General features: G+C 38.3%; 2 protein-coding genes across 7 annotated transcripts; both read right to left on the bottom strand.

Moving 5' to 3' along the window:
- On the bottom strand, nucleotides 1-9,583 carry stau1 (staufen double-stranded RNA binding protein 1). Of its 5 annotated transcripts, none has more exons than XM_061727277.1 (15): nucleotides 9,403-9,583; nucleotides 5,650-5,927; nucleotides 5,358-5,479; nucleotides 5,102-5,258; nucleotides 4,834-4,993; nucleotides 4,564-4,735; nucleotides 4,366-4,461; nucleotides 4,061-4,273; nucleotides 3,827-3,970; nucleotides 2,764-2,910; nucleotides 2,581-2,656; nucleotides 2,180-2,499; nucleotides 1,947-2,069; nucleotides 1,575-1,654; nucleotides 1-721 (listed from the first exon to the last, which is right to left on the bottom strand). In XM_061727277.1, exons 2-15 carry the CDS (start codon nucleotides 5,840-5,842, stop codon nucleotides 634-636), a joined length of 2,091 nt encoding a protein of 696 aa, XP_061583261.1. In that variant the 5' UTR covers nucleotides 5,843-5,927; nucleotides 9,403-9,583; the 3' UTR covers nucleotides 1-633. The 5 variants fall into 5 exon arrangements, with proteins under 5 accessions (XP_061583261.1, XP_061583264.1, XP_061583265.1 ...); XM_061727280.1 differs by having other exon boundaries at nucleotides 4,834-4,990; XM_061727281.1 differs by having other exon boundaries at nucleotides 5,114-5,258.
- A 155-nt stretch (nucleotides 9,584-9,738) lies between these two features.
- LOC133448598 (protein polybromo-1-like) lies at nucleotides 9,739-24,540 on the bottom strand. 2 transcript variants are annotated; one of them, XM_061727275.1, is made up of 30 exons: nucleotides 24,436-24,540; nucleotides 23,945-24,110; nucleotides 22,411-22,508; nucleotides 21,589-21,736; nucleotides 20,730-20,879; nucleotides 20,405-20,521; nucleotides 20,000-20,068; nucleotides 19,806-19,904; nucleotides 19,619-19,704; nucleotides 19,423-19,514; nucleotides 19,126-19,342; nucleotides 18,873-19,014; nucleotides 18,646-18,731; nucleotides 18,261-18,540; nucleotides 18,038-18,143; nucleotides 17,005-17,644; nucleotides 15,605-15,819; nucleotides 15,329-15,511; nucleotides 15,058-15,215; nucleotides 14,726-14,968; nucleotides 14,030-14,175; nucleotides 13,743-13,900; nucleotides 13,020-13,203; nucleotides 12,727-12,934; nucleotides 12,410-12,608; nucleotides 12,154-12,309; nucleotides 11,233-11,394; nucleotides 10,816-10,880; nucleotides 10,404-10,608; nucleotides 9,739-10,165 (listed from the first exon to the last, which is right to left on the bottom strand). In XM_061727275.1, the coding sequence occupies exons 2-30, from the start codon at nucleotides 24,086-24,088 to the stop codon at nucleotides 10,002-10,004; spliced, it is 4,920 nt and encodes a 1,639-aa protein (XP_061583259.1). In that variant the 5' UTR covers nucleotides 24,089-24,110; nucleotides 24,436-24,540; the 3' UTR covers nucleotides 9,739-10,001. The 2 variants fall into 2 exon arrangements, with proteins under 2 accessions (XP_061583259.1, XP_061583260.1); XM_061727276.1 differs by lacking the exon at nucleotides 11,233-11,394 and having other exon boundaries at nucleotides 12,238-12,309.

Raw genomic sequence — 24,540 nt, 5'->3', positions numbered from 1 at the left:
TTGGTTTTGTGCATGTGAGCACAAGAGTTTAATTAATATTGGAAATGCAAAGGAAAGGGAAGATGGAGAGGGGAAGGAAAAGGGATTGTCAGGGAAATGTCCCTGCCACACACAGCAGAGACGACATCACATTACAACACACGCTACATTTAGTGAAAAATTCTGCTTGGTTGTTAAAGCACTCTAGGAAAATCAACAGATGTTCAACAGCTGCACCCTAGACAATGACGAGGCCCAATGTCTTAAGGAAAACTTTTCTTCGTGGAGAAAAATAACAAAAAAACATGACTTAGGAGGTCTCACAAGATCTACTCCAAACAGAAAAGAGTTCACAGTTAATCACGTAATATTCTTTAACCAGGTACACCCCCCAAACTTATTGACTAGGATGCAGCTACCTTTTCTACAAAGCAAAACTAAAAATAAATAATGTGAACAATTAAACAACATCAAGGAGAAGAAACTTTTTTTTTTCCTATCAATCTTGTTTAACTGTGAACATTCTGTAACAATGAATATGAACAGTGACGGTTTAGAGCCTACAGGCCAGAACTTCTTGTAGTCTTCTAAAACTAACTAAGAACACAGTGTTTTGAGTTTTCTCTAGTGCTTTTACAGACAACCAATCCTGATCTAAGCTGTGCCATCCAGCGTCTGTTGCAATGTGCTTGAGTTAGCCTGTTTGTGGTGAGAGTCACCTTCCATTTCCTGTTTACCACACCTAAGGAAAAAAAAGAAGCAACAATTAGTGTTATTGTCAGATTACATCAAACCTGAGGAAAAAAACAACAACAGTATATTCACATTTGGGTATTTATTTCCGTTTTTAAATATTTTTTATTCCCAAATTAATAACTGATGATTAAAGATGCTCTATTTTCATCTGTTATGGCCTTTATAACAGGAGCTGCGAGTATTGTTTTGTTGTATTTTTTTCAATCTGTTGTGACACACTAGAGATATTCTAATAATATTCACATGTGTTCATTGATTGATTCAAATAATTTGAGGTGATCTTCTGACAAATGAACACAATGTTACCAATAATGTCTCATGAACGTCCTGGATCTCTGTAAATATCAGGATTACAAATATTTGCATGGCCTTTTTATAACAGAATCAGGTTTATTTGGCCAAGTCAGGTCGAACAAGACGGGGAATTTGACTCCGGTTGTTTCGCTCACTGAACAGTAAATAGACAAATTACAGCTCTTATTAACATACAGTTTTTAAAAGATTGAAAGGTGCAGCAGTATGAGGTGGTTATTGAAAGGAGCAGCCTCTATATTTGGGAGACGACGAGCAGACAGAGGACAACATGACTTTCATAAGAATGCAGCCTTCTTCTGTGATTCTTGTTTATTGAAAAGCACTTAAGGACATATGTGGTGTGGTTCCTTGCTACTCTCCTGTAGTAGTACTCTCCTGGGAGTACACTTCTCTGCAAAAGTGATGAATTTCCATGGTCATAAGTAAGCATGCAACTTCACTCTTGACAATTTGAATCTGGTTAACTGAAAGGATTTACTGTAAAAACAAGTAAAAGCAAGTAAAGTTTTCCCCTCACAGCTTACCCAGAGGCTGGTCCGTTTCCTGTCCTTTCATTTAACTGCTGGTCCAACTCAGAAAGCATCTTCAGTATGTTCAGTGCAGCCTGTAGAGGTTAACAATGGTACATATTTTTCAATTAGTCCTGAAGGTGACGTGAATCTTCAGAAGTAAAAAAAAAACAAAAACATTTATATCATTGAGAAACAAATTTCATCCAGAAACCTTCTTAGTCTTTTATCACAGTTGGTAAATGCGAATTTTACGTAAACTGAGGACTTGCATAGTTCTACCATTATAGCAACAACAAAATGCAATTCATCAAACTATGCACTGTGGATGTAATACAAAAATTTTAGGCCAGAAGAATCCTTTTTTTTTTTTTTTTAAATACTAACCATATCATGACAGGATTCTACATCTTTTCCAATTCCATGACTGATGAGCGGTGGCAGGGAGGAGCAGTTAATTAGTGACACAAATTCATTCTTATTGTTTTTGGGGAAATCCTTGTATTCCACCTGGAAACAGATGACATCAACAAAATCAACTGATTACTAAACACAAACTAAAATGCAAGCAGATATCTGGTTTCACAGAGTCCATGGCAGGTGAAGATGCCGTTTGTTACCTGCAGACTCTGCACTGATGCAAGATAGCTAAGCTGTTCTGAGGGCCTGGTGAGGGGTCCGTGGGGCAGCTTGTTCAGGTTGTTTTTGTTCTTTAAGATAGTCTCAGCAGTCAAGGATCTCCCTGCATAAAGCAGCTCGTTGGCAATGATGGCAGTAATTGTGGCCTTGCCTGGGTTGGGCATGGTTCGACTGTAGTCCTTGGCATGGGGTCCCTGGCAGGCTCCGACTGCTTGAGCCACTTCAGGTACCATGGGCAGGATACCTGCAGGCAACTGCTGGTGGCTCAGGTAAGGCAGGCGATAGTCCTCCTCCTTGGAAACTGTTGGGAAAACAACACTTGTAAGTAAGAGCATGTTTAAAATATTTGAATCCCATAAAAAACATTTTAACAAAGACTTACCCAATGCCACCTCCTCTACAGAGCCAGGTTCATAGAAGGTCACTTTGCGCCCATCACCAGGTTTTTTCACAGGTGTCTAACGTAATCATGAGAAAAACAATGAGGACTTGAGGGTAAAAATGTGATGTGCATGAACGTGTTTCACATATTCATAAGATTTGCTTGATGACAGCTGACTCAAACCTTTTCATCAGTTTTGAGTGCCGGTTTTGGGGGCTGAGGCTGAGGCACTTTATATCCCAAAAGTTCCAACATTTTCTCAGCTGCGTTCCTCTTGGCTACCTTTTTACTTGGTCCCATTCCCTCTGCAGACTGACCACATACTGTCACCTGTACCAGAAGACAAGGACAAAGGAACCAAATAACATGAATCAATAAACAAGGAAAGAAACAGGAAAAACATAAGACTGATAACGTGTGTGTTATGCTGCCCAGCATGCCTCAGCTCCAGTTCCAGTGACTCACCTGTAGGGGTGGGCAAAAATATCGATATGGCAATATATCGCGATACTTTTCCAGCCGATTCAATATCGATATTCAAAATTTGAATATCGAATTTTTTTTTTTTTTTTTTTTTTTTTTATCCCCGATCTTTTTCCCCATTCCATCACCCAGTGCTCCTACCTAAGTGACAGTCCTGGGCATTGCCACTCTCTACCAACCCTGGGAGGGCCCTGCACTGAGCTCAGGTTTTATTTCATTTTATAATTTATTTTTTATATAACACAATTGCCTGTCCTTAAAAAATGAAAAATAATGGACAGAGGTTTATTTATTTATGGATTTATATCTATACTGACTGATCACTGTGCCTGTCCTTGGTTTTAGTACCATCTTTCTTGTGTTTATTATCATTTGCCACATAATTAAAGCAACCTCATACTAAATTTAATGTTAATTTCATATGATGTAAATAATATGAAAAATATATACAAATATGTTGTAACTTTAGCTTGTATAGTTATAATAAAACATTGTTTTGACTCAGTTTGTCCCATGAATTGTCACTATAATCTGATGAACGTGCAACTCGGATTTTAAGATCCATCACTATCATCTGATGTACATATATACAACTTGGATTTTAAGATGTGTAATGCATTTTTAAATTTTTCGGTGAACTATGTAGAATATAATAATCGGGATATCGCATAATCGGGATATCGCAATGTGTATCGTATCGTGGCTCAAGTATCGTGATGCGTATCGTATCGTGAGGTCCTTCCCAATATCCACCCCTACTCACCTGCATGACAAACTCCCTGCGCCGTGGTAGACCTCTTTCTGTCACCATGCTGTACTCTGGCTCCTTCTCCTTTTTAGCTTGCTGGATCTGAGCCAGGCGGCTGATGGGATTCATTCCCTGGCCATACTCTGGGCTGGTCTGCAGCTGTTGGCATGAATGGTTAAATCATTGCTAAATTAAGAGTATTTAGGTCCATTCTGACTAATCCCAAACCCGGCTCAAAAGTTACATTACCTTGATGATAGATTTGGTTTTCTTTTTGATGCGTGGCAGTGTCTTTTCCACAATGGGTATATGGGGCAACCTCTTCAACTCTCCCAGCACAGCAGCTGCCGCTAGCTTCTTGGCAATTTTTTTACTCTTTCCCTCACCCTCTCCTCTGAACTCCCCAACAGTAACACGGACTACAAAACTCTTCATGTGTGGAGGACCTTCTTCCTTTAAAACCTGGATAACAACAGTGACAACACATTTTACTTGGGTAAAATATAATACATTCCTAAATATTAAGGTACTGGATGATACAAATGGATCCCAACCTCAAAGTTGACTGGCAAGTTCCGTTTCAGTGCAATTTCAAACACTTGACTGATTTCTGATTTGTTCAGGTTCTCCTCCTCGGGCTCTCCATTCATCTGTCAAAGATAAGGATAAAAATAGAAAAGCAATAACTTTGTTTAAAATAAATAAAAGCTGTCTAGCTCTTTCTTATGCTGAAAGTGCACTTCTTTTCTCACCACTGGTAACGGTTGAAGCATCGGTTCCTTCTGCAGTGTCTTCAAGGCCTTGGAAGCAGCGTCATGTTTGGCTAATTGTCGTGTGCGCCCCTTCCCCATAAATTGCTGACCTCCAACAGAGAGCTCCATGTGGTATATCATTGGTCCCACTGGAGGAAATGGATAGTAGTACCTGGGCACATTGGACAATTAGTTTTTCCCAGCTATTGGGACAAACAAATCAGAAAAAAAACAACTCTACGGCCACAATTCAATGTGATATCAACTCACTGTTGCATAGAGCGCTGGTAAGGCCCTGGAGCCCGAACATTGTAGTTGAAATTTGGTGGTCTTATCATCGGGTATGGGTCAATAGGTTTATACATTGGCTTTTTACCAAGCTTCATACAAAGTGCATTTAACTCTGTGGTATGTGTAATTCCATCTGCTGCTAGACAAGCACAGAGAAAGCAACAATAATAAAATCATATGTGTATTAAATGTCCTCGCTGCAAACTTATGTAAAAAGACTCCGACAGAGCAAGCGGGAGCGGCCCACCTGGGTTCTTGCCTGTGTTGCGGGGCATCCTCGCAGTGGGCTTGGGAAGCGTGGTCTCAGCGAGGGCAGAAGCAGCCGCAGAATGCTGTGCTTTCTTGATACTGGTCCCCTCTGCCTCCCAATACTGATCTCCCAATGTGAGCCTCACTGAGAAAATCTGAAATAGATTATAATTCATTAGGATACATTTTGCTGATCAACAGGTTGGCAGCAGAGATTATATCATTATGCACCAGGATTTTCACACTCAGTGTACCTTGGAGTGAGCTGGTCCTTGCTCAGAAAGCAGCTTATATTCAGGCTGGATCTTGTTAAAACGGGCTAACTCATTTACCAAACACATGGGGGTCTTCTCTTTAGGGTTTGCCATGTTAGATACTAAAATGACAAAGAAAAAAATACTCACTACAGCCAACCTTTAAACATATTCTGAAAATAACCAAAGAAGGCTGAAACAAATCTCTTACACTCCTAACTTTTGAAGATAAAAATGGCACAACTTTTGAAATCAATACATTAGAAAAAGTGAACAAACTGATAAAACCCACCTGTGGGGGTATTATAAGGAGTGGCTGAGCCCGCTGGGAGAGCTGAGCTCCTGAGGGGTTGACTGGCACTCTCTGATGGAAGAGCACCAGTGGCACAGGGGATGCTGTAGCCAGGCTGCGGCTGCCCCAGCTGCAGGGGGGCAGAGGCAACGGGCATCGAGCTAGCCGGGCACTGAAACTGTAGCTGAGACATCTTTGTTGCACTAACTTAGTAGACTGAAGTCAAGATAAGAAATCTAAAGTGTGAGAATGATTGTGGACTTCTGAATGTCAGCTGTCTGGAAAGAAAGCATGGAAGGGAGAAATATATTTAAAAAAAAAAAGGTCAAACATAACAGTAACTGTATATTGAGAAAATTACAACACTTTATTTTCTGAAAAAAATAAAGATCAGAGCCACATGTGAGGGCATTCATATCCAACTATGATAGAAAACCGCAATCAGAGTTGTGGGGAACAAGGTACGAATATTTTTCCTTACAGTAACAGTTAACATGATTCTCATGGTTGAATATGTACAGCCAGAGCACATTGTAGAGAACCAGGGTTAGTGCTTAATAACATATAGGTAGCAGAAAATCTATCAGTAAAACAAATGACTATTTAACTCTTTCTTCCATGGCACACTCAATCTCTGAACCACAGCAAATAATGACATTCAAATCAAAATGGGGTTAATAAATTTCATTCCGACTTAAATGTATTACTGATCTTATCATTGACCCTGTATAACTCTGGGAGCCTGCTGCCCCGTTACATATGTGTGATAATTTGAATAGTAAAATTTTGCTTGTAAAATGAAGTAACACACACAGAAATCCTAAAAACAGGTCATTCAGCTTGTTAACAACAGAGACTGTTACTGTAGATCCAAGGGAAAACTAAAGTCTGCACCAGTAAAACAACTTAATAGCGCCATGAAATTGATGCCAAGTCTTCAGAACTCTACTGCAGAAACTGATCGCCCTTGCACCAAATGACATTGATATGATTATTTTGGAAACTGCTTGTATCCATCATTCGTCTGCTCAGTAACCCCATTAATGGGGGCATTTTTTCCTTTGTGAGACATCTTGACTCTCCAAAGACTTGTGAGATCACAGTCATAAGAGACAATCCTGCTAGGTTCTGCCTTCCAAGCAGTATTTGTGACCAAGTCATCCTCTATCCATGTCAATACTGTAAAACTACAACCAAACTTTAGGTCTGAAAATATTAAAAATAATTGTGTCTAATAAAGCAAATGTAGAATAAGACTTTACTGGAGCAACTGTAGATCAGTAGGAAGAATAGGTTATCCCCTAAGTCCTGGTCTGGAGCAGAATAACATCTAAAACATGTAGGACAGTGGGCCCTAAGGATGAGGTTTGAAGAACACTACTTAAACACGAAGGTCGGGGAATTAACGCCCAGCCCAAATACATGCTTCATTGTCCTTTGCACTTTATTAGCAGCTTGAACTGCGAAAAAATACCCAGAATGATTGTAGAAAGAGAGCACTACTATATAAAGTGTGCATTAAAAAAAAAACAATGCATGAGTGAATTTCTTTTTGTGGGCGAATGAGGAACAGATTCTTTTTCTAATGTGATAGAGGATCTTGCCCTCAACTGCCCGATAGGACCTATCCACATGTTGGGGGAAAGTAAAAGGGACAGTAACATGTTCCCTACAGCACAACAGGGCCACCAGATGCCAACACTCTTTTAGTCAGTCAGGGAATCAATCAGACAGTACAATTTTTCTTGGGGTCTACCACATATGACACACTCATTAGGGCCCTTGGGCCCCTGAGCAAGGCCCTTAACCCTAATTGCTCCCCTGTGTTTGTTCTCTCAGATTTAAGTCGTTTTGGATAAAAGCGTCTGCTAAATGACAATAGTAGTAATAGTAAGTTACCACATTACATCTCTTCAGATCCTTGGAGTGGTCAGTGTTGTTTAAAAGGAAGAAAAAAAAGAACACATTAGTGCAATTTCAAGGTTTTATGCATTAGTCGCAGAAGAATATCCCTTTCGCCCTCAAATTTTTTTGTTATGAAGACTTGCAACCACCCAATATAAAGTGCCTGTGCTGGTCTTTACACAAGCGAAACAATCTAACATATGCACCATCTGCCTGATTGAACCTTTATTTCCCACTGTTCTAAAAAGGTGTAGCTATTGTTTTTTACCAATAGTTATCTGTGGAAGAACAATGAACCATTCTCCAAAGTACCATAAGCTGTTTCCCTTTTGCATTCATAATTAAAACAAGACAAAAATACAATCTAAAACAGCATATTTTTTTTTACATGCTCTACAACAGGGATATTCAACTGGCGGCCCGCGGGCCACTTGCGGCCCGCCAGGAGTTTTTATGTGGCCCCTGGTCATATTTCATACCTAGTTATTCATGTTTTTAATATATATTAAATAGTTTTATATATTGTTGCATTTAACGTCACTTCTGGTCGGCGGCCAGTGAAACTAACATGGTTTACATATCGCATTTTGTTAATTAATAAAAGTTTAAGATGCTTGGTAGCCTTTTCAGTTGGTCAATGATTCATTGGACAGTGTTTGTACATGTTAATCTCTGTTGGAGATGTTTTTTTTAGATTTTTTTGCTTGTAATGAGAAGATACATCTTTTCTACTTATTTCAAGAGAAAATTTACTTGAAACAGGTGAAAATTGTCAAATAACAAGTTATTCTTCTGTTAATGACTTTTGTTTTAAGTGTAATGAGATTTTTTGACTAAAAATTAGACATTTTAACTAGAAATAAGACAAATATTCCTGGTAAGATTTTGAGTTTTTGCAGTGTGAGCACAAATGTTTTATATATACATACATTTTGAAAAACCCCAGATTTTCCACCTGCGCGCTTTGGGCGCGAACGCAGTGCAGCCCTCTCCATACAGTCCTTTTGCAGATGTGGCCCTCTGAATAATCTAGTTGAATACCCCTGCTCTACAACATGCTGAGAGTTAACTACTGAACTGCACCTTGCTGTGCACTTGTACCTCATGCAATCTGTCACATTATTCTCCACTCAATGATTCAGGTTTTCCCTATACACCTGGCTGTATTTCTTTTTACCAATTAAGACAATATAACAATATGGGTGGCATCTTTACTACCCTAGCTGACAATAAAGGGATGCCTCTGATTCTCAAGACCTAGTCACTTTTTTCTTTAGGGTGCATTGTTGGGAGGGGTCAATAGAACTGTAAACACTCTTGGGAGTCTTCGTTGTCTTAATTTACCACAAATGCACATGCACTGAAGCCAACACGCCTCGAGCTGCTGCAGGTTAACCACACACACTTAACTGTGTATAAACGCTCATTGATACAGTTAGAGTTGATTGATCATTGATACAGTAGCTAGAGTTGGAGCGGCCATGGCTGATGTACACAGGCCTAACCCACCTGCACAAATCCTACTGCTACCTGGAACATATATGAACATAAGACAACTGGCACAGCCCAGTGATTAGACCACATCCATGCAGCAGACATGATGATTAATACACCAACTAAAGTAGCTCTTGATTAAAATCAGGCCGTAGCACCACAGAATTAACAACCTTTGCAAAAATAAATACCAAGTATGAGCATGAAGATAAAGGTTTAACCACAACGCTGCAGTGTTTGGCATTAATTAACCTGCCAGCAGCTGTTTTTAGTTACCGGCGACTCTGCAAGAACCCCGTTTACACAGCTAGATAGCTTAGCTAACGCCGACAAGTTAATATGCATCAGCCTCACCTCGTCTCTTTTTTTTTTTTAAGTTTTTGGTCACTCCATATGACACGGTGGCTTTAATGTCGGTCGGTTCTGCTAAATGGCCAGCTTGGAGCGTGAGTGTATAGTAGTTTATATCAAAATGCGGGCGGTGAGGAGGTGGACATTGGGAGGACAGGGCAAACACTAAAGAGAATGGCAGCGGCTTCCGTCTCTCCCGGAAGTGACGTCTGCAGACAGGAAGTACTTCCGGGAGGCGTTCATCAATAATTCAGGCAGGAGTTGATGGAAGACACAAAACCACTAAAAGTGACATTTGTTTATCGTAATACAATTTTAAAGACGCACAAAAACACAGTCTAAACAATGCATTTTGTTTTATTTCAGTTGTATCAATTAGCCAAAAGAATTACAAGTTTTGCAAACATATTACTTAAAATGCTGTAAAAAAAATTATTATTAAAAATGCACTAATTAATATCTATCAAGCCGATTATGCAAGCTAATAAATAGAAAATGGATCATGTTCACTATAAAATATTGCTTCCATGGTCTATTATTTTTTTTACTCCACAGCTTGAGGATAGGAGCAGTTACTGAGGTGAGTGGTTCTGTCCAACAGGTCACAGGTCGTAGGCTTGACACATATTCAGAGAGTCTCGCAGCATCAAGTCACGCAAACGCCACAGTGCGTCCACCATGGTGGTGTGGGCTCCCTTGCTCTTCAGCCAGTGAACCGGAAGCCGACTCTCTTGCTCTTTGGTCAGGTGAGCGTCTGGCCTTTGAGCTGTTATGAAAATATAGTATTCTTAATTTCAAAATCTGGGGATTTAGGGAAAAAAATGTTCACTTTGTGAATAAAATCATACATATTTAAGAACTTGAAACATTTAAGTATTAAGTTATTTTCATTAAAAACAAAAAAAGGTACTTTTTCTGAAAATTAAGAAAAAATAAATACAGAAAAGCAAATCATACATCCACTAGTGACAAAGAAAAACAAAGAAAGAACAGCGTAACAACACCTTTGAGCGTCTGGTCCCACTTGCTGACAGTTGCAGACTCTGAATTTAATCCCTCAATGTACTTCAGGTAGGCCTCTGAGTGAAGCACCCTCTGCGTCTTTGGTGGCGGTCCCACAAACATGGGGGAGGTGGGCTGCAAATGAGACGGCTGGCCCTGCCCTGGGTACGGTGGAGGCGCATGCTGGCCTGGACTGAACATCCCAGGCTAAAATGAAATATACCAACAAATGTATTACTACTGTTTACTATAAATGTCTCTTGTTCCACTGAGTCATGCTTTAATTCAAACTGAAGCACATGATTCATTACATAAGAAACAAAACTTTTGTCACCTTTTCATGTGCAGTGAAAACATTTGTGAGAAGTACCGTAAATAAATACAAATCTATATTACTTTCTCAACTGCACTCACCTGTTGCATAAAGTTTCCTTGTCCTGGACTTCCTGCCATCCCATTCATTCCAGCACCCATCATACCTGTTTGAGGACAACATTTATCTTCTGTGCATTTATGAACAGATAAACTCAATTCATGCTAGTTTGAGTTATGTTAAGATTTACAATAACTTTGAACATGTTAGTCAGTGAATATCAGTTGCATGTTAGTTACTTGGTATCAGTTTTCACATGCATTACAAGTGTACGTGTTGTTTCGTATATTAGGTGTAAAATGTGAATACACTTTAAACGAGTTTGTCCAAGACCAGAGAGCTATGACCCCTTAGTAAATAGCTCAGGCTGTGCACCGTGTGGACCAGGTAAACCCCTCCAGCAGGAGAGACAAGACTGGATGTGACTGAGCAGGTGTGGCTAGGACAGTGGCCCTTACCCTGATGAGGCATGCCAGGGTACCCAGGCATACCATGATGAAGATGATGAGGATGCAGATGAGGACCCCCTGCAGGGTGAGGTGGCATAGGAGCCACACTCAGCAAACCCTCATGGGGGCCCTGCATGGGCATGTAAGGTGGGCCGTAGTGTCCCATCATGCCTTTGAGAGGAGGGTAAGGAGAGCACAACATATCCATGCATAAGTAACATGCAGCTGACTAAAATAACATGCACTACTACTACTACACACAGAAGCCCTTTCACACATGTACCGCAGCACTTAAAAGAAAACGCTACTGTCTGTATTCAAGCTGATTTTACAAGTTTGTTTGTGATGTCTAGATATCTAGTTATTCATCTATAAGTGTATAACTAAATTGCAAGATTCTTATTCAAAGATGGGAACAAGTTAATGTTTTTAAATTAGAATTGTAAATGGTTTTAAACCATGTTTTATTAAAGTTATTTGTTATGTATATAAAATAAATTGTATCAGAATAGTGGACTTGACATGAAGTCTTGCTTTGAGCGAAACCTGTATGAATTGAAGAAACCCAATCTCCATCCACACAGCCAGACCAGGTAATGAGGTTCAGTGTAGGCAAGGGGCAGATGATACAAATGGTGGAGGGTGTTAGCAGAATAGGCATACATGTTAAATGAAAATATGAAATAAGGCATTCATGGTTAATAGTTGTTCATGCATTCAATATCGTGCAGTATCAGATACAAAACTAATGAAATAATAAATGCAAAATACAAAACAGTAGCAAAAAAAAATGTTTTCAGAATGAGGTTTAAAGATTTAAAAAAAAAGGAAATATTTAAAATTATTTTAAAATGAGAGAATTACAGTTTTTGATAGTCCAGCCTTATTTCCCTGCTGTCTTGTTGTCAAACATTCTCTGAGAGGGGTTACCTGACACAGGTGTCATGGTCTGGTTTATCATTCCCATAGTGCTAGGCGAAGGCACCACCCCCATCAGTGCCCCTACAGGGGTACCTGCTCTAGGGGAGCCTTGCTTCTGGCTTGGCCTGTCCCGGTCTTGCTGTTCCACTATTTTAGCTGCACGTTCTGAAAGATTAGACAATAAATAAATTAATTCTAGCTGACTTGAGGTAACAAAAAAAAACACCCAAAAAATCCCATGATCATTACGATCCCTATATCTGACCTTCATAGTCTGCTTTCCTGGAAGCTTCCAGGTTCCTCCACTCAGTACCTACTAGTCGACTCAGCTCCCCAAAAGAAAAATCAGGGTGTCGAGCTTTGATGACAGCTCGCATTTCACTGCTGAACAAGATATAGCCACTCATGTTTATCTTCCTCTTGGCTCCTTCTTTCTTGGATAAGCCTTTCACCTTAGGAGTAGCCTTGATAGAAAAGAAAGAAAAAAAGGTAATATGACAATATAGGGAGCAGCTTTCAGAAGCATGTAATATGTGTGTTGTTTTGTTTGCCACATTAAGATCTTTAGAGATGTATAAATACTTGAGATGGTGTGTATGGCATAGTATCCATATCGCTTGTAAGTGGAGTTTGCATCTGAGGCAAAGAAGGGGTTGCAGGAGCCTCTTCATCATCTTCCATGTCTTCCATATCATCATCTGCATCTTCTATGTCTGCCAGTTTAACCTCAAGCTCGTCTATCTTTTTGTTCAAAAAGGGTGACGCTTCCTTCTGTGGTACTATCACTTTCCTGTAGAGGAAAAACAAAAAACAAACTGAAAAAAGAATCCAATTTATTTCTGAATCAGAGTAAGAGCTCTGCTTCACTTACAAACCTGAAATAAAAGACCTCATCCTCCACCACTTTGGAAGAATATGAGAAACGTTTCAGACCCTTGAATTTTTTCATCTGCTTCTCAGTGTCGATATAGCGGCTCTCACACAGGAGAATTTCATCCTCTACATATTCTGTAGGTCTGCATGACAAGAAGTCCTTAAAAGAGGACACCATGCATCTGCCTGGAGAGCAGAAAGGGAATATAGCGTGTTAATGAAACAATTTAAGATGAATAATTAACTACAGCAGTTTTTCATATTTTGAAATTCACACTGTGATATGAGATGGTCATTTCTGTAATATATATAATTTTAAAACGTGTCAATTAAGATAATTAGATTATCACTGAGGGAAATGCATTTTAAGTATTTTATATGTCACACCATTTCTTGACTCTTAGCAGTTGCTAAGCAACTAGCAGTCTCTTTGTTTTTACAGGTGAAAGTCAAGAAAAAGTCAGATAAATAAAACACAGGCCAGTTGATATGTATTATGTAATTTTTTCTTATGTAAAAAATAATTCTAAAGATTATCAACTAAGTCCTCATTCAACACGTACCAGATTCTCAGTGACTTTCACGTCTTATCTAACTCCTCCCAAAAAAGAAATAACCTTGTTGTGCATGAGCTGACTTTTTAACCTTAAAAACTTAACACAGAGAGCAGGCCAGCTTATTGTCATGTACAAACAAAAGTTCTGGGAAGCCACCCAAGGCAATACCTATGACACAAGTCAATGGCAAGGTCTCCTCCAGATGACTCAGAAAAACTTCTCTTTTATAAAACATCTTTGTGGGTTCATGCTCCGTTTCCTCTGGATGAATGAATATGGGTCCAAAGAAGCAGGTAGTTCCATTTTGTAACCAAAGTTTTTCGATTCTGCAAGCAATCCGGAGAGATGTGGTAATAGTTAACAACGCCATGATAATTATACATGCCCGACATTATTTCATACCTTTCTTTCAAAGGCTAGATTTGATCTGATAGTAAAATATGCTTTTAACCAACCTGGCAACCCGGGGTTTTGATAGACCATGTGACTGGATGTAAACACAGTCACCCAGTTTAAACCACACGTTGTTGTAGCACAACTGTTCATAGTACTGGTAGCCTGGCTCTGCTCCACTCATCTCCATTGGGACGTCCTCTTTCTCCTAAATGGATTAGCAAGCACAGACAGAATATTTATATTGTTGCAATTTTTGGTACTTGGAAAAGAAGTGTTCCCTTGCCACTGAGCTTCGTGTCAAGAGATGAATGCTACCAATTTAAACGTTAATGAATCCCCTCTAGTAGAAGCCAAATGACACTGTTTATGCCTAGCAACAACCCCTCCTGGATTTTATTTTTCTCTTTACTAATACCCAGACTGCACCCTAAAGCCACCTGTCCTTCAGACTGAGCTTGACTGGAAAGCTAATGCCCTCATTTTGTAGCCCTTATGAAATGATACTAACGGACGCTCAGTGCTGATGTCTCCATTAACCTCATCTATTAGCATATCACTTCTCTCGGTTGTGTCATTATTTCCTACCACGATGAAACAATTTCCACTGAAAAAAACAACAGTTCCACTGAAAATTGAAAAAGTGTCTCACAGAAACCGCTTAGTACAAGTTTTCTTTGAGAAGTAAATCCTGCTTGATGGTGTAAATAAAAAATTCAAACATTATTTTACGTAGTGTGTAGAAAAGATGGCCTCACCTTGTCCTCAAAACTGCCACTGGCTGCATATGACATAGCTAATTTTTCCAGGTCAGGCTTAGCAAACATGGAGGCGACACGGACAACAGGAAGAGGCGTCTCTCGGGGTGATAATTTCACAGAACTGTCTGGCATTGCCCAAATCTTGATCTTCTTGAATGACTTGTTCCTGGCCGCATAGCGGGATTCACACACGTAGACATCCTCAGGTTGGAAGCCCTCGGGTTGCATTTTAAAATAATCCTACATGAGCAAGAAAGTTGTTGTTTTTTTTAGTTAAATGAAATGAAATAATATTCAATGTTTGGTTAACTTTCTGTAGCAAGCCTTACCTTTACAAAAATGACAACACATTTGCCCAGAACTTTACTGATGGATACTTGGTTGTAGTAGTCGCTCTTGAAGACCTCTTTTTCTAGAAACTTGCGTGTGGCCAAGTGAAAGGTTTCACTTGGTCTATAGAACCAGCATCCATAAAGCCAATGCTCGCCTTCAGACAGAGACAAAAGACTGACTGAATACATAATTTGCTTGAAAAAAAATAAATCAAATAAAATCACAAAACTGATATCATTAAATTCTAAAATGAAATAAGTAAGTTACCAGTTTCATTTGACCACAGTTGTTCAATACAGACAATATGAGGCTTCAGGTTTGGTTCTGATGGCTCCACGTAGACAAAGTCTCCCACATGGTAGGTACTGTTTTCAAAGGAGCATTCCTGAATGTACACACGTTGCGAGTCTGACTTCCATTTCTCCCCTGGCTGGTCCTCTGCCTTTCCGTCTGCCATATATGACAAATGAGCTATTGAGCTGAAATGAACACTTTGATAGCATCATTTTATATCTTTATATATAATCCCTAAAGTCCACAAACCTTTGTTTTCCTCCTCTTCTTTCTTTTGCTTATCTTCCTCAAACTCTTTGGGAATTTTCTCTCTTTTTTCCTGATCCACATCACTTTGCAGGTGTTTTGCTGTGTAGTTGACTGCAGTGGAGACAAAAATCTCTCCATTCTTACACAGCTCATCCCTGATCTTAATGAAAAACTGCTGCAGTTCCACTGCATCCTCAAATACCTCCGAGTCTGTCCTGCAAAGCCCAAAAATTTGAGTGTTACATCAGGGAAGTTATTATAGTCAGTGAAAACTGAAACAAACAGTGAAAAAATAATCCTGTCAACTGAAATAAAAGTAATAACTAAAGATTTTTATACAATTAAAACTAAAATTAACAATGCAAAACTAAATTAAATAAAATCGAATTGCTGGTAAAATTTACTTTGTTTTCACTTTAGTTTCATGATTTGTTTTTACGTCAGTCTTCATTTTTCTAATGAATTCTTTTTTTACTAATTCTAATTACATAAAATAAGGAAAAGGGGTTGTGTTCAGTATAGCACTGTTGATTTTTTTGTCAATATCTAAATCAATACCTCAAAAACTAAAACAAAACCAAATTTTAAAAACAAACAATTTTTTCAAAACTGAAACTATTGATGTATTTTTTAAATTAAAACTAAACTGAAATAATCAAGCAAACGGAAAAACGAGTTAAAAGTTAAAACAAAAAAACAATTCTAATCTATTATAACTCTGCATCAGGGTATATTTGAATAGTCTGTTTCAACTTTTGTTGTAAAACATGGCCAAATTAAAACAGGATACAAAGAATCAGTGAGTTTCACTGTACTATGATTAAATACTAGTCTGTTAACTCCCTTTAGTATAATTACACATCAAATCAAAACTGATTAAACCTATAATATGACAAGGGAACCAGATTGTGAATCATTTACAGAAATCACAAATTTTCTCTAAAACATTCACCATAAACTACAAAATATAAGAAATGAGTAAATAAATTGACAATCAGTGAGTGGCAACACTTAGAGATTGATGGTTTGTGTTTGAACAATTGTTTTTACATGTATTTTAGAAATTTTGCTCAATATTTTTAACCAACTTTCTTTAAGCTTTATTTAGATATACTGTACATTTTTAATTGCACTGCACTACATTGCTGGAACTCAGTTTTGTTATTATTATTGTGTGGATGCAAATATCATAAAGTGAGGAAATGACAAAGTGAATCCTGAATCGTGTATGTTAAACATGAGCTACATTTTCACATTTCACAATTTCTGTTGTAGACATCTATGGTAAAAGCTCAGTGATGAACATCAAATTCTATGTGCAGTTTCTGTCGTTTTAGGTTAACCATTAACTTACTGGATAATGCTTGAAACCTGTAGAGTTTTCTTAAGGGTTGCCATACCTGTGTAATCTCCTCGCCTTCTCCAGCACTTCAAACATGTGTTCTTGGAAGACATCCAGTCTTCTGTAACGGCCACGCTCCACATTCACCCTGATGATATCAAAATTAAGTGGCGGCTTTTCAGGAGCAGCTGAATCTATGGCAGGAATTTCCGCTAGTGAGTCACTATAGCACCGGCCCTCTTCATCCTGGTGGCCCATTACGGAAACAAACAGGTTCCTTATCAGCTCTCGCACCAGAGGTCCCACAGCAGGAGCTCCAGAATCCTCCCCTCCTTCCTGCTGCTTTCGCGTTTCCAACAGCACTCGATGCAACACCAGAGCATCTCGATAAATCAGAGACTCAGGCTCATTGTAGATGCACGCGTTGTTGAACATGAGTGCAAAGTCCTCCACCAAAGCATCAACATCTTGGTAGCGACCTCCTGCCATATGGCTTCGCACACGTTCCATATCGATGGGTTTCTTGATTGTAGCATAGTAGTCAGGCAACTCGGCACGAGAGGGCAGACGGAGGAAGATTGTGCTCAAACGGCGACCTCTGCGGTCAGTGAAGTTTCTCACAGCCTCATAGAGCTCATTTAACTTCTGCTGTAGAGGGGTGAGGTATTTTGACTTTTTTGGAGAAACGCCACTCTTTCCTAAATATGGAAAGATCAAATTCAGAAGATGAAAGACTGGTAAAAAAGTCTGGTAAAGCAAAATTAAGGCACTCTATACAGAATAACCCTCCACGGGGACCTAATAATTGTTTTTAGTAACCTCATTTTAATAGATGAGAATGTGATGGGATTTGATCCTTATGGATTTGGAACATTTAGAAAATAAAATGAAAAACACATCTCTCAACTTAACCCATGAGAACCAAGACCCATTTCTATTTGAAGAAAAATATGGGGTGCAAAACAGAGACGAAGTGGACCATATGTGTCAGTACCTTTCCAGGACATTTAAAGGTAGTGTGACGCCTGAATCATGGGTCCTTATGGGTAAAGTAAATCAACTAAAACATGCCAAAAACCTTTGACACTCACGTATTTTCAGTTTTGGAGATCCCACATCATCTTCTCCAGGGAACGGCCCCATCTCCTTGCGCTTGTCTTTCAGTACCTTCTCCAAAACTTCTGCATCATTGTATACCTATAAAAACCAAACCGAGGGTGAGAAGAAACTCTTAACAGACTGTTAATTATTAATGCCACAGTAGCAAATAATATGAGTAGTATATTTTATCTGAGGAGAAGTCATATTGCAGACCTGAGATCCCTCCTCATTGTAATGCCGAGCATTACGGAACATTAACTTCATGTCTTCCATCAGAGCTTCCTCTGTGGCGTAGCGTTCATTGCGAACGCTGTGCTCAATGGTTTTCAGGTCCATCGGTTCAAGGATGACCTTGTAGTAATCCGGGTAGTCCTTCTTGGATGGTTTAACCATAAAAAGATCACAGAGGCGTCGACTGGTCCCTGTCTCCTTGGCATCAATCACTGCAGCGTACAAGGCTTTCATTCGGTTCTTTTTGACATTTTTCTTGTGGCTGGAAAAAAAAAGGGCTTACCATTATAATACGAAAAGAGTATCTTGCAAAGCAATAATGAAAAGTAAAACGATTTGTTTGAAATTTTTAAAAAATCTTCCAAACCTTTTTTTCTTAGTGCTCCCTGCATCAGAAGACAGGATGCTGTCTCCATCTTCATCATCTTTCCTCAGAAGTTCTCTCTTTTTGGCCTTTACAAAAAAGAATAAGGACAGACACACACATTACCGAATCTATCAGGAAGATCTCAGATATTTATCGTTTTATTGCTCTGACTGGACTGAAATTTTTATCCAGTACAATTTAGCAGAAAGTAATTCATAACACCTCACCTGCAAGATCTGCTGAAGTCTGAAGGCCCGTTTGTAAATGCTAGAGGTGGGCATATTGTAGCGCTTTGCATTCTCAAACATCAAACTGAGGTCCGCTTCAATCTGTTCTACATTCTCATACTCGCCATTCTTCATCTTGGCCCTAACATTGAAAAAGAGCTTTTTAAACATTTTCAAACTCTTTGTAAAGTTTTCATTTGGAGGAAATCTAAATGTGACTGTACAAAAAACAAAGAGAGTAACTGATCAGTACCTGATGTGCTGCAGGCAGATGGGCTGTTTTATCTGCTGATAGTAGTCAGGATATTCTCTGCGAGAGGGCAGCTGCTGAAAAGGTTCAGAGAACACCTGACCCTGGTTATTCCTCGCACCCCTGACAGCTTCATACAGCTGGAAGATTGGGTTGCTCATCTCCATACTTGAACTTTGACTTTCAGCCTCAGACTCTCCCTCATCATAACACACAGAGCCTGAAAACAAGGACAATGTATATTGCAACACTGCTAAAATTTTTAATTAAATAAAAAAAAAAAAAATTGATGAAACTTACCTGATAGCACTGGGTCATCCTCACTCTCTGAGCCGTACTGAAGAGCAACACTAACACCAGAAAGTCGATCCCCCTGCCCAGATCTACGATTTCTGAATAGTAAAAAGACACAACATCTTGGAAGAATTCTTTTTGTCTGAAGACAGTTTATATGTTCCGATTCAAATCAACTGAATATCCAACCTCTGCTCAGTACCTGATGCGAAGACTAGACTTTGTGGGCTCGGCATGTTCAAGTTCAGTTTTACGCTGGATGAAGACTTTCTTTATCATGTTAGCATCCTGACAAAACAAGAAAATAACAAGTCAATATTTGGGAAGTTATACTGCAGATTCAAAAGAAATAAATAAAAAAAATTAAAAGGGAGTGGCGAAAAGTTTACCTTGAAAATCTGAGATCCTGGTTCATTATATGTTTTGGCATTTTTGGCCATCAGGTCAATGTCCTTGGCCATAGCATTGACATTTTTATAGAATCCAGTCTATGGACATAAAACAAAATAACACCAATAAGAGCACAAAAGCATAAAGTTTTGCATCTTGAAAAAAATAATGAAAAAGAGAGTGAACCGACTACCTGTATTCGCTGAGAAATTGCTCTCAGATCTATTGGCTCCTTTATGATGGCATAGTAGTCTGGGTAATGCTAAGACGGACAGACAGACAGACAGTTAACTATTGAACAGTGCTGCTGAGTGATTGAATAAAGTGAGATAGGTAAGAGAAAAATACTTCATAATACTAATCGGTCTTAAATTAGTATCAATCAATGAAAGCCCACTGAATGGGGCACTCATGAAAAAATATTTTAAATATTAAGAGTTTCTCAAATAAAAGTTAATAAATAAATCAGAAACATTTATTCAGAAGGTTGGATACAAACTTCATGCATTATGCATTGGATGTGCTGTTTTTAGTGTAGAGAAAGTTTTACAGTTGTCTGATTATTTCATTTGCATCATTCAAAAGCTGAGAGACCCACCACTTTGGAAGGCAGTTTCTGGAACTGTTCACTGACTAGTCGCCCTGAGGGATCAGCGTGTGACACAATAGCCTCCAACAGTTGCTCGAATATTTCCTTCAATCTGCCCGATGAGGTCTAAAAGATAAATATACATTAGGAGCTTTAGTCATAGAAGCGTGGTTTGTCAGATTTATCTTAGGAAAATTCACATTTGTTCATAGTATGCGTCATGCAACTTGACAACACAATGAACAACTAGATAATAAAAAAACATTACGCAAATAACCAGCATTCCTTAAAACAAAGCAGTTTAACAAATTATGCAGAGAACATGAGAACTTACCTCATCTTCGGCAGATATTCCTTGATTATCCATCATCTCATCACCATCTTCATCATCCTCATCACCATCTCCCGGTTGCACAAACTCATTCCTCGTTTGCAAATAAACTTCCCAGAGCTTGCAAGCTGCTTGATACTCCTCACTGTCTTCCTGAATATTTGAAGATGAAGACATAAGATTAAAACAAAATTGGTAGTTGGATGTGTAGTACAGGCTACATTGAAACTGGGTGACATTCACTTTGCATACGTTTATACTGTACATATACAGGACTGTCTCTGAAAATTAGAATATAGTGATTTTCTGTAATGCAATTACAAAAACAAAAATGTCATACATTCTGGATTCATTACAAATCGATTAAAATATTGCAAGCCTTTTATTATTTTAATATTGCTGATCATGGCTTACAGCTTAAGAAAACTCAAATATCCTATCTCAAAAAATTAGAATATTCTGGGAATCTTAATCCTAAGATGTAAGCCATAATCAGCTATATTAAAATAATAAAAGGCTTGCAATATTTCAGTTGATTTGTAATGAATCCAGAATGTATGACATTTTTTTTTTTTTTTTTTTTTAAATTGCATTACAGAAGATAAAGAACTTTATCACAATATTCTAATTTTCTGAGACAGTCCTGTATTGTATAGAAGTCATCGTTTTAGATAAACACTACCAGTGATTTTTTTTAACATAACCATAGAAATGATCATAAAAAAAACAGTGTCACAAGATCAAGGTTTTGAACAACAAATGGAACACAATACGTATGTTAAGATTATTTTTATCCAGACACGGTGCTGGTAGAAATGAAAAAAAAAAGGCTTTTTTTCTCCTTCTCTTTCTTTCTTTATACCTTGTAGAATGATCTTGCATTGTTGAACATGAGCTGAAAATCTGCAGTAAGTTGCTCCACATCATTATATTCTTCTGACTTTAGTTTGTACTGGATTTTAGTCATATCGATCGGCTGGGAAACCACTTCATAATATTCTGGTTGATTCCTAAAAAGGGAAAATAGAACATCAAACATTAGTATTTTTCCTTTAAATTTCTCACGACATAATGTAATGTGTCTGTTTTCTTGGTCTTACATTTGAACCAGATTTTATTAAAGGCTCATAAATGGTCTTATGGGGGAATGTATTTGTTACAGTTGCTTTGAGGCTTTTTTAACAGCATTACTCTCCTTACTTCCATTTTTTTAAATTGTTGTGATCAAAATACTGCTTGTATTTTTGTTTTTTCAAATGTTTTTGTTTTATGAAAATATTAAATATCCTCTTATGTTTGAAGTTTTGCTTTCATACGGGACCAGGTATACAATATTATTATGTACATATTAACTATGATTTATATAATAACCACTGTATATAATAATAATATAATAACAATGTGCAATCTTTTCTTTTTTTTTTTACAAGCCCACGTACAACTGCGGATACTTGTGGTATTACCTGCTATTATATGTCCCTGTTGTCTTTCTTCTTTTTTTGTCTTGCTGCTGTAACAATGTGAATTTCCCAATTGTGGGACAATAAAGGAAAATCTACCGGTAATCTAATCTAAATTGCTATACTACAGCAGAAGCATATGTTTTAATGAGCTGCTCTGTAAGGTGCACTAAGGTGTCAGACTACTGATTTTAAACCATCGGGCATGACTGCAGACACAATACCTCCTCTTTGGTACCCTGAGGAAAACATCACAAAGTGGTCTCCCGTGATTATCCTTATAGTCCTTGACAGCATTGAACAGCTCATGACATACAGCAATCTGAAAGGTAAAAATCAATGAGACAATACATTCAAGTGTTAAAACATTAAAAAGCCCACAGAGTAAATGCAAACATCACATTAAGTTAAGACTGTCACCGTGCAGAAAACCCTTTCCCCCTTATGTTAAAGCTAGGTTTGCCAACTCCTTGAAAAATAAATAAGGGACACTTCATCGGCAGGGCCGGCCGCCCGATTGCCTTCACCCTTCCTGGCGTGGTGAATTTTTTTAGCCCCTTTTATTATGAGTGAAACGATTTTTTAACTATTTGACTCGAACCGGAATTGAATTAGATGCATATTTTTGAATGCCATGAACATATGGAAAATTAATTATTATCCAGCAATTCACTTTGATACAAAATAAATAATGAACTGAATAAAATAAGTATCTTTCTTAAACAGAAACCTGTCCTGCTTAACTTAAAATTGTATAAATTAATATAAAGCAATAGAAAGAAAGCAGAACATCCATTCTGTAAAAGTGCACATTTTTAGTGCAATAACAAAAGTGCAAACAGAAAGTCTGTAGAAAACTTGCAAACATATTTGTGCCTCAAAGGCCATGACTGTAGGCTACAGTTGTAGTAAAACAGAAAAAAAAATTACTTGTGAACTCAACAGCTCAATGCCATTTTCCATTGGCATGTTATGACTATTTTTTGACTCTGGCTACGGGACAAAGTGCGTCCCTTTTTAGCTCAACACGGGACGGGTACTTTAGTTTATAAATACGGGACAATTCCGTTTTTCAAGGGACGGTTGGCAACCCTCCCTCCCTCCCTTCCCTCCCTTCCTTCCCTCCCTCCCTTCCCTTCCCTTCCCTTCCCTTCCCTTCCTATATACACATGCATACATACACCTACGCATACACATACACTGTACATATACAACATACATACTGCTACATACTATACCGACCATATAGTACACACAAACATACTACTATACTGGCCATATAGATTGTTAATGCAATTCATCATCCTTATACCTCATAAAAAGGGATTATTTATATCTTTTCTTGAATATAGTCACACTTGAGCATTGTTTTAACCCACATTTATACTGTTCCATAGTTTTACTCCGCATACTGAAATACAGAATGATTTGTTGTCCGGGCACTTGGAGTTTTCAAATTTAATTCCCTCCTTAAGTTATAAACCCCCTTCCTTTCTGAGAACAGCACTTGGATATTTTCCAGGGAGTTGATTATTCCATGCTTATACATTATAAGGGCAGTTTTTAAAGCAATAATATCAATACATTTTAAAATATTTGAATTCAAAAAAAAGTATATTAGTATGATCTCGATATCCAGCCTTGTGAATAATTCTTATAGCTCTTTTTTGAAGTATAGTTATTACATGAATTGAAGATGTATGTGTATTCCAGCTTGTTAGAGCACTGAATAATAATAACAATAATAATAGACTTTACCGTGTCCACAGGAGGGACATTTGAGATTCTTCTTCTTTTTCTGATACTCCCAGGAGTGGAGGAGGAGGTGTCATCGAGGTCTCCCCCTCCACTGATGCTGCTGGACGGAGAGGTAGCCCGTCTCCTCTTGGAGCTCGCTGACATCGCTGAGAGGCTGGTCCGGTATCTAAAAAAGAGAAAAAAACAAAAACAAAAAAAAAAGGCTACGTTTTACCTATCATCGGCTTACTTTTGACTTGTTAAACTCAATTCAGATTGGCACGTAATGCCCCCGGTTTAAACGGAGACTACCAAACAGATGAGCAGCAGCAGCACCGATGAATGTATGAAACAAAGCAAGCGGACGAGCGCCTGTTAGCTTCTGATCCGAGCTGACTTTCCGCCCTTCTGGCGACACTATTTACTTATACAAATTGCTCTCGCCTCTTCCCAAAACATACAATCGTCGGGTAGAAAACATAAAAATTGTAGCCATGCTTAATTAACCTTACCGACAGCAAAAATAGGGGTAATTCCCTGAGCAAAAAAACAAATGAGACGGCTAGCTGTCCAGCTAGTGTTGTTTGAAAACTCCAGATCGGAAGTTGATGTTGTAT

The sequence above is a fragment of the Cololabis saira genome, chromosome 8, assembly GCF_033807715.1.
Source record: "Cololabis saira isolate AMF1-May2022 chromosome 8, fColSai1.1, whole genome shotgun sequence".
In the NCBI taxonomy this organism is placed as follows: domain Eukaryota; kingdom Metazoa; phylum Chordata; class Actinopteri; order Beloniformes; family Belonidae; genus Cololabis; species Cololabis saira.
Note: the sequence above shows the minus strand (reverse complement) of the source record. Positions and strands in the feature narration are given on the sequence as shown.

Bases quoted from the DNA above. Each gene is read 5' to 3' on its own strand.
- stau1 (XM_061727277.1), bottom strand. From the start codon at position 5,842: ATGTCTCAGCTACAGTTTCAGTGCCCGGCTAGCTCGATGCCCGTTGCC. The intron at 2,500-2,580 runs GTAAGTCTTTGT...TTTTCCCAACAG, and splicing joins TGTAGAGGAGGTGGCATTGG to TTTCCAAGGAGGAGGACTAT. The intron at 1,655-1,946 runs GTTAGTATTTAA...TAACCTCTACAG, and splicing joins TAGAATCCTGTCATGATATG to GCTGCACTGAACATACTGAA.
- LOC133448598 (XM_061727275.1), bottom strand. From the start codon at position 24,088: ATGTCAGCGAGCTCCAAGAGGAGACGGGCTACCTCTCCGTCCAGCAGC. The intron at 22,509-23,944 runs GTAAAGTCTATT...TTTACCTTTCAG, and splicing joins ATGTCCCTCCTGTGGACACG to ATTGCTGTATGTCATGAGCT. The intron at 20,522-20,729 runs GTAAGTTCTCAT...TTTATCTTTTAG, and splicing joins GAATATCTGCCGAAGATGAG to ACCTCATCGGGCAGATTGAA.